Raw genomic sequence first — 13443 nt, 5'->3', positions numbered from 1 at the left:
GTAGCCTCTCCAGAGTTACAGTGGAATAAATTGAAATTTGTTTTGTAACATGACAAATTGTAAAAACGTATCAAGGAAAACATTTTTATGCTATGATACGATTCTGCTCTTGCCCAAAATTCTACCCAAGCATCAAACAGGATGTTTATTTTGTTAACAAATATGCCTTGCTTTCCCCTAAAACTAAACTTTTAGTCTCAATTGTTTGTAATGCCTCTTCCTGCTGTGGCTTGCTGTTTGAATTGATATTTTTGCTTTTTGATCATTTCTACCTGCTGCCATTTTGCTTTTATGCAAACAAAATGGCAGACTTAAGTGTTCACTCTTTTCTTCCAGAACCTGCAGCCGAATGCCCCACTTCTACTGAGTTCTTGACAGTGTGGAGTTGCTTATGGAAATCAAAGGAAAGGACAACCTTTGCGTAGCATAAATGCTCCAAAAAGAACTAAAATGCAAGAAATGCTAAACAAAAGGAAGACAGAGAACGAACTGAAGAGATTGAGATCTCCAGACTAAATCAGAAAGCTTTCTTGACCACCCACTTCTGTTTTGACTCATTGGTCACTGTACAGACTGTGACTTTGTACATCTTTCCTATAGATGTGTTGGTAGATCGCCCCCGCTGCCGTTTTCCTAGTTTAACTCTATCTGGTTTGAGTTCATAGGCAGCTCAAACTAGTTACTGATTAAACTCTGTATGTTTAACCCACCACTGTCTCACATTATTCAGTCAATGCTTTTCAAATAGCAATTACTTCACTGCATGATAATGCTTTGCATACCAGTCACTACAACTAATACTGCTAATACTACTACCACCAGGCCTGATAACTAGGAGAAAATTAACTTATATTTACCATTTTGTGCTTGAATCTTTCTTCTTTCATATTCTTCCCCTGCTGTCTCTTCCATATTATTTTTTTAATTTTTTTAATTTTACTTCACCAGGGTGCAGATAATATCCTTCTATAGAAGGCTAACAGTGACATAAATCTCCAAAATTAATGTTATTTAATTCATTGTTACTAATACATTTTAAATATTGCCTAGATATAAATAAATATTTTTTCAATATATTTTAAAGATATCAATTTATTACTTGGAGTGATTAAATTGGTGAATCAAATTATACATATTAAAATCACACATACAAATGTAATTATGTTTTTGTTTCCAGTGATGCAGAACATGTGATGCAAAATCATTTAAGCCTACTACATACTAATTACATTTTCTATAGCAGTGCTGCTTTTTAATTTGAATTTTAATGTATTATTATTATCATCATCATTATTATTATTATTATTATTATTATTATTATTATTATTATTACTATTATTATTATTATTTAGCATAAAGAAAGATTAAAGCGTAACCAAATCAACCTTCCTTTGAGACAGCTTAGCTCCGCCCCTTGACAATTTTTGAAAAATTCCACCAAAGTGGGCGGAGTCAAGATACACAAAGGGGCGTGACTTTGTGCAGCGATGAGTGGAAGGGGTTAAGCAGGGCTATGATCAGAACAAGAGAAAACACTTTTGCCAACTTAATGATTTGTAACTATATTTATCAACTTTTCGGACCCCTCTAGCCACTTTATTTTCAAAAACGCAACCAATGACAAATGTATTGACTTTTTTCTCTCCTATTGGAGCCTTTTGAGACAACAGATGAAATATCTAACACAGTGGAAAGGAGTCCTATTCCAACCTGTGTTCACATCTGCAAATTAAATACACATGCAAAGCTGAGAAATGCTAATTGATCAATAATCACACTCTTACAATTCCAATTACTGACCAACCCGAGGCATCTTTCTTACTGAGATTCTTTTATATTTGAATGCAGTACTCTAAAATAGACATCCACCAAACTGTAACATTGTAACGAATAAGAAAAATTGACTGCAGTACCAACCAGTCAACCCAAAGAGGGCAGCTCTGAGACAATTTTAGGTCAAATGTTGCAGAATTAAATAAATTTAGATGAAAATGTAGCAGAAAAGACAGCAATTTATAAAGCTTATGTAAAAAAAAGAAAGAAAAAAAAGAATGATTATTTCGAGTTTTTTTACTCTTGAAATATGCAGCACTAGATCCATTACAATTTTCACAGTGTTGGGCCTTTTTCACATATTAAATTATGGCACTTTTGAATTCCCATACAGAATGGTTGATCATAACATTGTGTTATATGTTTCGATTTGGCCGGACCTTCCTTTAGCTGTTGAGATTCAGCAGAATCTTAATTTTATTTAAATCTGTTCACCTTCAGCTACAGATCCAAACATTTCCCATTGGACCTGTTGTGAAACCTAGTAAATATACAAAACATATTTTTCACGAAACTGCTGTTTTTGTTATTAGAACAAAGAACATGAAGATGAGAAGTCATTTATAATGGACCCGGAATAACTCAGTTTGTCGCCCCCTGTTGGTTGCCATGACTACTAACATTACTAATACAAATACTAATACTACTACTAATACTACTAATGGCGCTTCGGCTACTATTTCTAATCAAAATAATAATGATGAAGAAAAATAATGCCATAGTGTATGTAAAAAAATCAAAGATGTTAATGGAAATATTATGTGCATTGCATGCACTCAAATTATATTTGATCTTTAAGGTTTTATTTTGTGAAATTATTGCTTTTTTCTCTCTTTTATTTATTCCTCAAAGGAAATGTCTCACAAGAAAATATAAAGTTTTAATTCATTTAAATTTTGTTTTAACAATTTGTACCTAAACAAAGAATCATTACTCTTATAATTATCAGACAGCATGTCAATAATTGAGGTTAGTAACTTTTTCTGGCTTGTTAATTGGGATAGACCGTGCATTTTTGATTTGAATAAAGAAATGAGATGCTCACACAGATTGGGATGATGTTTTAAGCTCAGATTGATATGCTTACACTCTTTTATTTCTCTTATGAGGAAGCTACTTTCATCTGGAAGTGGAAATATTAAACAAATTCAATTAAACGCTTTGTGTAATTAAAGGTATTTTAGGCATTTATTCAGACTGGTAAGTAAAATAATCTTATCTGCTGTGACTTCAGGAGGATCTCACTGTCCTGCATTCTCCATGTCATCTTTTGTGCTGTAACTATGACTAACTTGAATAAAAAGTGACAAAAGAATAAATTGCAGGCCAATTTTGCTTCTCTTCTAAAAAAAATATAATAATTCATGTAGTTCTGTTACATTTCTGTTTACAATAAGGCTGAAAATAAATGAAAGAATTTGGAAATGCATATCAGAAATCTACAGTTAATGCAAAGGCACTGTGAAGATCTATGAAATGTAAATGTTTACTATGTTTACTCTGTTCTTTTCCTCTTATGCCAAATAAATTGATTTTTTGGAGGTGTGGACATTCTTCATAATTTATGAAACATTTCCACATGCAGAAGTCACTGTAAAATAAATAATATCAGTTCAAATGACTCCAGATAAACAAAATAGTCTCATGAGACTCAATATTTAGTCTCCAGTATAAATCCGCAGCATCATTTTGAGGATTCACACGTTTCAATGCTAATAAAATAATTACCTTCCCTTTATTTATATAGCACAGATTTTCAGTGTCAAGGCATGTAAAACAATTTGATCCAACTGATTCAGATACTCTTGCAATTTTTACTCACCATTATGCAAAACAGCAATTAAGCAAAGCATACTTAAATGTAGAGCGCCCTCACTTTGGAATAACCCACCACCAGATCTTTTTGGAAAACATTTAAAAAATATGTTGATTTGAAATAGGATGAGATTGACTGCATCTTATAAATATGTGTTGTATTTGACATTTTTATTATTATGACTTTTTATTTTATTTTATGCTGTCATAGGGGATGATAAGACCATGGTCTTATCAGGCCACAGCCCTCACTTGCCCCCTTCTAGGAGCGCCCCTGCATATTCAAGCTCTTTTAATATTAGAACATCTCCAGGGTGCAAAGTTGGCATGAACTCCTTGAACAGGATCCAAAATACAAGTCTGACCTGGACCTGGGAAATGCTTAAAAAAGTAAATTCAGGACTTTAATCAGCAATATGTGATATTTTCTTACAAATCTGCAGTTTTTGGCAGAAATTTACTCATCTGTGGCCAATTTCTTTCCCCCTTTCATCTCCGATGACTGTAATACTCCATCCTACCATTTCTACAACAACGGAATAAATTTAACTGTATTGAATTTGCAATTGTAAAGGGCAGGAAAAGAGGGAAAGAGAAAGCAACAAGGATCAAAATGTTAGTTGGGTCTCGGGGTGGGGGGGAATTCTCAAAATTTATTAGTTTTTTTCTATCAAATTTTTAACTTTTGGAGCTCAGAAATATAAAAGTTTTTCCTAGAAGATTTCTGAAATCATTCTCAAAATTTCAGATTTTTTTTCTTGTGAGTTTTTTAAACATTTGGAGCTCAGAAATCTACAATTTTTTTGTACAAAAATTCTTAATCTCAAAATTTGTGAGCTTTTTCCTTGCAAATTTTCAAGTTGGAGCTCAGAAACTTCCAAGTCTTTTATAGAAAACGTCATAGATTAATCTAAAACATTATGAGATTAGTCTCAAAAGTTTTGTTTGTTTCTGGCAAATTCTCAACTTTTGGAGCTCAGAAATTTAAAGGTTTTTCCTAGAAAATATCTGAATTTCATCTCAAAATTTTTCTTGCAATTTGTTTTTTACTTTTGGAGCTCAGAGATCTCCAATTTTTGTAGAAAAAAAATCTTATATTAATTTCAACATTTCTGTGTCTTTTCCAGACTGTGTTTTCTAGAAAATTTCTGAGCTTAATGTACCTTACAAGGTTGACCTAGAAATTTCTGGTGGTATTTTCAATTTTTCATACTTTGGATCTCAAAAAAAATTTCTAGAGAATTTCTGAGCTTAATGTAAAACCTTACAAGGTTGATCTAGAAATTTCTGGTGGTATTTTCTTTCAATTTTTCATACTTTGGATCTCAAAAAAATTTTCTAGAAAATTTCTGAGATTAGTCTCAAAATTTTTTGACCGAAATTTACTCCTTTTTTTTATTATTTCTGGCCATGGTTAGGCCCCTCTTGTCACTTACCGGTAGGAATCCAAATAAACTGCTAGTCACGATCCCAATGCAACGTTTACACTCCCACGTGAAAATCACTGCGCATAGCTGCAAAAGTACTACAACCATACATACATCTTTGAAAATCAGAACCAAAAGTAATGTCGCAAGTGGCTTCTTAATGGTAAGTCAACAACCAAGCTCTTTTCCAGTAGGTAAAAACAACTGACTGAACATACCAGAGCTCTGCTTGGGTTGCTAGGCGACGGCTGGGCTTGGCTGGGGTTGCTAAGTAACGGCGCAGTGAGTGGAATGTTACTTATCAGAAGGTTTTTGACAGAGGTGTGTAGAGTAGCTAATAATTGTACACAAATAAGACTACTTCAGCATATTTTACTCAAGTAAAGAAGAAAGCAGTCATCCAAGAAATTACTCAAGCCGGAGTAAAAAAAAAGTATTTGGTAAAAAGGATACTCAAAAACACCAACTGATCAAAACATCAATCAGCTAATATTCAATAATTACATCATTAAACGGACGAAAAGGTTATGTGGAAATGACGTTAATTTTAAGGACCAAAATGAAAATGCATTTTGTGATATAATTACAAAATTAACTTAGGCAAAATATTTTCTTCCAAATCAATTATAAAAATGATGAAACATTAACAAAAAAATTTAAGGTTTGTGACTGGTTACATTTTAGTTGACTTTATTTCATTCAGTGAAGTTAGTCACTGAATGAAGCATCCAGAAATTTCACTTAAGACTATCAATACTTCATAATACAGTAACTCATGTAAAAGTAAAGCATAGTAAGAATACTCTTAAATAAATAACTGTGTAAAAACTCAACTGCTTATATTCCAGACATAAAAGACATGAACTTCTTGCCAAAAACAGCTGGGTAGGTTTTTATTTTAAGTGCTTGAGCTGTTTTTAGAAGTAGTTGTGACCCAAATGGGTGTATAAAAACGTGCAAAATGTGAATTTTGTACAATAGGTCTCCTTTAATGGGAGGCAAAAAGAAAAAATAAGTACACAGAAACAAGATAATAGGGGGTAATGGAAGCACATTTCTGATGAGGCAGCAGCATTAAAGAGCATAGGAACACTTTGGATGCTTTAAAAAACAGTTATATGGAAAAACCAGGCTGCTGAGTCAGCTGTCGCCTTAAGAGCGCTCCAGCAGACCACCGCCGCTCTTTATGACATAACTGTTGTGGCATTTTCATTGGAATAATGGCACGAAACTCAATATGTGACAAGCCTACAATTTCTTAAGCTGAATGTATTAGTCAGCAATGCTGAGGGAAAAAAGGAAGAAAACCTGCAAACTGAAATGAGAATATAAACTAAATCCTGGTATCACTGTATATTTGAATTATTAACAAATTATCATCACTTATAACCCTAGAATTTTTCTTTCATCACTGCTGATTCAGGCAATTCCTGGCTTCTCAAATACATTAAACAAATTAACTCACAGACACTTGATGTGGTATTAAAGATCTGAAATTGTATTTGGCTTTTATTCCCCATTAAACAAGTGCATACATTTACAGCTTGGAGCATATTTTATTGACTTTTTATTTAGTTTTTTAGTCAAGTGCTCAAATTAGTAATTTTCGAGTACGAAGAGCCGCTCTCTGATAAAAACACAAACAGATGTGATAGTGAATGAAAAGTACATACCAATTCATTTTCAAGCATAAACACAAACTATGAAAAAATTAGGGCTTGGCGATATGGCTTGAGAATAAAATCCGATTTTAATCACTTTTGTTTATAAAAAAAAAGGAATTACAAATATTCTACACATAATTTGATGCTGATGTGTTTAAAAATTAAGTATTTCCTTACTTGTAAAACCAGTAGCAAATAATTTCATAAGATGGTCAAATTTCTTCATTTTAATTTTCTCTCCGTTTTTGTGTAAGAGTTTTGCTAATACTACAAATTAATTCAGGAAACAGCGTTTTTTTCTTGTACTATTTCAACTTTATTCTCCTCTTACTACAACTGTACTCTTGTAATATTACGACTTTATGCTGGTAATTTAAAAAAATAAATTTTAGCCTTGCCCGAATATTTTGTAGTAGAGTTAAGCTGAATTCAAAGGCCAAATAAAAAGAAGTTGTAAAACATGCTTGTCAAACAAGATGGCGGCCTCAGGCGTACTGACATAATTCTTAACTACGGAAACCCAAGGAGCAGATTGGTTAAAAAAAAAAAAAAAATCCAGATTTTACAAAAATTAAAGCTGCACTATGTAGCTTTTATAAAAAGTTTCTTTTTACACTGTTGAAACATTTGTTAAAATTGCCAAGATGTGGTGACAGTTTAGTATGAGACAGATAACCTATGAAAAAAAAAAAGTGCTAGCTCGAAACAACCAATCAGAGCCAGAAGGCATGTCTTAGCACCAATTACATGATTGCTCTTTGCTCTGCCAGCAACTAGCAGATCCTGTTGTGAATACTAAGTTAGTTAGCAAACGATAAACGGTTTTCCTGTCATGGTAAGTTGTTTCTCCACTATTAGCACATTGAGTAGCATACATGAGAATGATTGACAGCGCTAAGACCCTGCTCCTGGCTCTGATTGGCTGTTATCGGTGCATTTCTTCAGACAGCAGTAGTAGCTCAAGGAGGAGTTGGAGTAAATCGATCTTTTCACAGATTATCTGCCTCATGTTAACAGTTTTGATACACATGTAAAAAATATATATTTTATAAAAGTTACATATTACAGCATAAAATCGATATATCACCCAACCCTATCCACCTTATTCCTGAGGGGCTTATCGGGGAAACGATTATGGGTGTTACTTCCAGCGGCTAGCGGAAGTAGCAGTATTTCATTGAAATTTCTAGTTTATTTTGCTAGTCTATAGTCATGATGGAAGTTACAGCTCTCTTTTCGGTTATAATACAATATTTAGTAAAACTTGTTTAGGGACACACAGTCTGCTATCAGAGAGCTTCTCAGTACAGACGATCGTAATTGTGAGTTTAATTACGGGGAGCGACAGGAACACGATCGTTACGTTTTGTAACGGAATGACCGTGAGTTAGTGCTGCTAGCAGTTCGTTTCTCTGAAGAACTGACAGTAACAAAGAGAAAAGCAGAGAAGCTGGTCAGAGATCTGAGCTGCAGGTTTGTGCCAACAGTATAAAACACCAGAACTACACAATATTAGTTTGGTGTGATGTGAATTTTTTTCGTTTGAATTTAAATAATAATAAAGTTCATGATCTGAGTATTTATCATGATTGGGCCAGGAAAATTTATTTATAAGACAAAATCAAAAATCTGGGATAATTTAGTCCATCACAACCAGAACCTTGAGGTTCTCTGTTGCTGAGTGTCGCTGCAAATCAGTGGAGAAATGACTGCAGCTGCTGCTCTCCAGACCGTAATACGGAGAATCTCCCCACTGGACTAGAACCGAACCGAATCACACATTAACTTGTTATAGAGAGCAACTTGACACTGGAAAGTGTCGTAAGATGCCCTTGTGGAAGTCGGGAAACTGTTGTGCTGTTCGTGGCTGTTCTCTAATAATCAGACCTAGTTTAATTTGTGGCTGCAGCAGGTGTGTTTTGAACGTGCTCTCAAAACAAAAGCAGCAGTTTTCATTGCCTACCGACAGATACGCAAACAAAAATAATTTGGCTAAACTTGAAGAGAGAACCCAAAATGCTTTGTGTGTCCTCATTTCATTGTGTGGACAAAAAGCCAAAGGAAGAAAACCTGCATCTGCATCCGAAGCAACTGAGTCAGTGAAGTAGCTACATATGCTAGTGCAACTTGAAGAAATTAGACCATTTCTTCAAGTTGTCATCCCTCCCTGCAATAGATGTAGGTCACATTTAAGCTTTGATAGCTGGTGTTCCCACATATTTTATAGCCTAATAGCTCTCACAAAAGCCGGTTAGCGAGTGCTAACATGTAAACAAATGGCGTTTCCGGTTAGCGGCGGAAGTCACGCCCATAATTCACACAAAGCATAATGGGGCGTAGGAATAAGGTGGATAGAACAAACTAAAACAGGTTCCTCGCACTGGATGTTGACAAACGGGTCAACTTGTCGACTGACTGAGCTGGACGTCGGGTAAGTTCAAGGATCTCTCTCTTTTTTCACCCTTATATCTGCAGCCAAGATGGTGGTAATCTCGCCCTGCATGAAGGCCCAGGGCACGTTGGAGCCAACTAGCGGGCACCGCTCCCCGCTCGGACAGTACACCTCCCCAGTGGCACCCTGCTGCCTGATGCTGTCGCACGAACAGGGGAAGCAGAACTTATGGGCGGGAACAGATGGGCACTGGACGAAGTGCGTGTCCTCCAGCCGCTCGTGGCACAGAGTGCAGCACAGTGGCGCGCTGCCGGGCGCCGCAGAGGAGTCTGAGAGGCTCTGTAGCGGCGGGGGATCCATGCCGCTGGATCCAGGGGGCGCAGACCCCTCCCTTTGAGGTGGTCTCCTCTGGGAAGAGGAGGAAGGCGACGCGGGGCTGCTGCTATTCAGCCTGGCAGCCGCCGCGGCGTCTTTGAGCGAGCCGGCGCTCCCTGCGTTGTCGGTGGCATGGATGAGCGCCGCCATTGGTGACCGGACACTCTGTGAGGTGGCAGCTTCAGTAGGGTGGGGTGAGGCAGCAGCTGAAAAGCTTGGCAGAGAAGATGACGGCCATGGCTGGCCCTCGCTGTTGTTCATCTTGGTGCCGCTGCCCTCACCCTCTGGCTCCGGGGAGGCTTTTCTCTTTGCAGGCCGACTTTGCTTCCCTCGGTCTGGAAAAGAAGATTCAAATGATTAAAGGTGATCTGTTATGCTTCTTTGGACAAGTCAAGATAGCTCTATGCAATATACAAAACATATTGATCGTATTTATTTTCGCATAAAATCATTAGAATGAGATTTTAGTCTGCTCAGTTCTGCCTGGTTTGAGCTCCTTTCAGGATGAGCTGTTTTATGGCCTAACGTCACTTTAAATCCAAATAAGCTGCTGCTGGCCACGTCCCCAACTCAACTTTACACTCACAAGTGAAAAAGGCTGTGAATGGCAGAAGTTGAGTCTCCTGCACAACCAACAAGAACACAGCAAATGGTTTCTGGATGGCAAGTCAACATCCAGAACACTTGACTTTTCCAACATACAGCAGTAAAAAAGCTGACCAAACCTGCTGGAGCTCCGCTTGGGTTGCTAGGCGATGGGGTTTCTCTGGCTGGGGTTGCTAGGTAATAGCGTAGTGCACCAAATATGACTTACCAATCTGGAGGTTTTTGAAATGGCTCATTTTCCAGACACCAAAAAACATTAACTTATTGCCAAAGAATAGCTGGGAGTTTTTTCTAAGACTAAGAGCTTGGGCTGTTTTTAGAAGCAGTTGAGACCCAAAGGGAAGCATAAAAACCTGCATCATGACCTGTGAATCATAGGTCACTTTTAATAATCACTACATAGGTAACAGAGTTCATGCAGTTAAGCCAACTCAAATTTAAGACTTTGTAAGATCTTTTATGACCATTATAATTCAAATTTAAGACCCATATCAGAAATGCACAACAGAAATTGATATAATTAATTTTTCAGAGGACAAAAGGTGGGAGTTTTTTGTGACTCTTGGCAGCATTTTTGTGCTTTTCACAGAGCTAGATAGCTGGCTAGTTAGCTAGCTGGCAAGTATTAGCAGGTTGTTACCTCACAGAACACAGTGAGTGAAGATGTCTGCACGGACTCAAACTTTTGTTTGATAGAAAACTCCCGAGACAAAAAGTCTACATAGAATGTAGGAGACTGAATAGTCTTGCTATTTAAATTGCTTAAAATTTAAAAAGACAGGATTAAAAGGAATTTGCAAGTATACTATGTAAAAATGTTTGTTGTGTTAGCATAGTTGCAACATGAAGAAGCTATGACATATTTTGTTTAAGCTCACTTTGTTCACAAACTCATGCCAGCAGGCAAAGGCTGAAATTTTTTTTAGAAATTATTCGTGATCAATCGATAGTTGGAATAATCGCCAGCCAATTAAGTTATCGATTAATCGTTAACAGACTCAAAACAAAGACGTTTGCTTTAAGAACATATTCGGTGCACTAATTAAGCTAAAACTGTACCAAAAAAAAGGATTAAAATGCCTGTAAATACGTTTTATTCCAAACTCCTCGAGCATAAAACCAACTCCTACCTGTTTTTGAAGAAGTGGCGCCAGCCTCATACGCCATGATCCGCTGCATGGCGGCGTGGTCCTTGGTAAACCGTCCGTCCTGCAGCGCCATCAGGTCCCTCACCGTTTTGCCTTTGCCCCCCCACTCCTTGTGGCTTTCTGACATGTCCGACATGCTGTCCGGCCTCTGTTTGTCCTTCAGCTCCTCGTGGCGCTTCCCGTGATCCACGGGACCCGAAACGACCAGACTCATCTGACCTGGGCGGCCGTTAAGCGGGTGAACAGCGGAAATGCCGCCGTTAACCAAAGGCACCAGACTAGGAGGAACTGAGCTAGTCCTGCGGGAGTTGGAGAGCTCAGGTGGATCGTCGGACTTTGGATATCCGTTCGGGATGGGGAAGCCGTTCGTCTGCCTGCCCGCCGGGTACTCCACACCTAAACGGGGTGGCCTCTCAGACAGCGGGTATCGGTCTAGAGTTTGCGGCGGACGGGAGCCCGGGTCCGAGGCGTGGTGGGACTTCCCCGGGCCGGTAGAGCGGCCCTCCGGGAAGCCATGCACCCGTTTCAGCTGTCTTGTAGCCTCTATAACAAACTCGATTCGGTCGGCGCCCTCATAATTGACACATCCCCGGCAAACGGCCTCGGTAAAATCCCAGATGATTGCCCAAGGCATGCGGGGTAAATCGCACAAATAGCAGGACTGTCTTCTGGAGGCAGCAACCGCCGCGGAAGACATGTTGTAAAAGCCCCGGAGACAACGCAGAACTATCCAAAATGTCCGTCTGTTTGCTTCTCGCCGCTGAGAGACACAACTAAGCAGCTGTGAGATTCCGAGTCATCAACGAGCAGCAGTGAAATACTCTCTTCGGGGCCATTGTTGCGGTGTCTGCTGCGCCTCCAAAGCGCGGCTCCACGCTTACTACTCCGCTCTAGCTCCGAAGTAGAAACGTGACGTCAGCACGATCCTCCGCTAACACCTTCTTTTCTTCTTCTGTTTACTCGTTTCTTCGACGACACCTCAGGCGCATGCTCAGTGTTGTTATCAATTGGTGCGCCTCATTTTATTCTTAGGCGAGCAAATCGAGAAAGGAGGAAACTTTTTCCATCTGTCCAGCCACTGTGGCATGCCACGGAAGCCCCCTTTCAGATCCATCAGTGGGAGCTGCGAACCCATTCACTTTGACCATGACACCGATTAGTTGTTTTGGTGTAGAAAGTAAGGAATAACGTCAAAGAGTCGGCATAATATGATGCATTCCAGGTTGTGAGTGTAAACACTCATAGTTTATGTTTCAGTGTTGCACATTTTGTTGATGGAGATTAGTGAGCTGATAAAATCAGATGATTTTGACAAATAATCTCGGGTCTCGTCGTCCATTTCGGAGGAAAGCTCATCTCACTCCGCCTTTTTAGTATTCACTCCCGATTGATCCACCGATGAACTGTTAAGGAATACACCCATTGTTAAGGAGAACGTTCAGCATCCCCTCCCCCACGCGAAATGGCAACGTACAGAGGGTTTAATTTAAATAAATAAATATTGCATAGCCTTTAAAATAACCACTAGGTTAACTATTCAGTCTTCAATGTCTTGTATAAAACTTTAATACATATTGATTGTTGAAGTTTGTGTTCCCTCCATTTTATTTATTATAAAATAGAATAGAATATACTATATTGATCCTCAAGGGGAAATTGATTAGATATCAAATTAATTAACAAGTTAGATATTAAATATATTTTACTGTACAATGTGGGATATGTCCCAACTAAACAAGAATAATTCTTTTTCTCAACAACAATGAAGGCATGGTCCATGAATATTTAAATGGGGACAAAAAAATAGTTTTAATTCAAATTTTGTTCAAATGTATGACTCCAATTTGGACTCTGCTGAAGTTACATATATTTAAATGTATTTTTCTTAATATTTTTACTATGCTGTACTTTTTTAATTTTCCTTGAGTAAAACATGTTGAAGTTTTGCTATTTTACCCACTTCTGCATGGCGGTGATGTCACAGATGGCAAAGAAAGGAGATAAGAGGAAAAGAAGACTCTTTGTTTCCTCTTACCTTACTTTACTTTAACCTCCCTTCCTTGTCCCAGTTCTCATTGCAGGCCTGCAGGAAAATGTCGGCCAGCTGCCAAGAGGGAGTGGCTGTGGAGTTGCACACAACTTTATTGTGCCAGAAAAATCCACTCAGGCTAGACAGAGGGACT

The 13443-nt window shown here is 38.0% G+C and overlaps 1 protein-coding gene across 1 annotated transcript; it reads right to left on the bottom strand.

The window, feature by feature from the left end:
* Positions 1 to 6552: 6552 nt before the first annotated feature.
* On the bottom strand, positions 6553 to 12702 carry LOC106932393 (interferon regulatory factor 2-binding protein 2-B-like). The gene is made up of 2 exons (XM_015011082.2): positions 11243 to 12702; positions 6553 to 9841 (listed from the first exon to the last, which is right to left on the bottom strand). The coding sequence occupies exons 1-2, from the start codon at positions 11955 to 11957 to the stop codon at positions 9177 to 9179; spliced, it is 1380 nt and encodes a 459-aa protein (XP_014866568.2). The 5' UTR covers positions 11958 to 12702; the 3' UTR covers positions 6553 to 9176.
* Between the last annotated feature and the right edge of the window lie 741 nt (positions 12703 to 13443).

This window comes from Poecilia mexicana, unplaced genomic scaffold (assembly GCF_051168715.1).
Source record: "Poecilia mexicana isolate PSO_F unplaced genomic scaffold, ASM5116871v1 scaffold_1, whole genome shotgun sequence".
Classification (NCBI taxonomy): domain Eukaryota; kingdom Metazoa; phylum Chordata; class Actinopteri; order Cyprinodontiformes; family Poeciliidae; genus Poecilia; species Poecilia mexicana.
The sequence above is the reverse complement of the archived record's forward strand: the minus strand, read 5'-3'. Positions and strand labels throughout refer to the sequence as shown.

What these genes read in the sequence shown, in the direction of transcription:
- LOC106932393 (XM_015011082.2), bottom strand. Translation starts at nt 11,957, where the DNA reads ATGTCTTCCGCGGCGGTTGCTGCCTCCAGAAGACAGTCCTGCTATTTG. An exon ending in CGCCACTTCTTCAAAAACAG is followed by an intron (nt 9,842 to 11,242) that starts GTAGGAGTTGGT and finishes CTTCTTTTCCAG; the next exon opens with ACCGAGGGAAGCAAAGTCGG.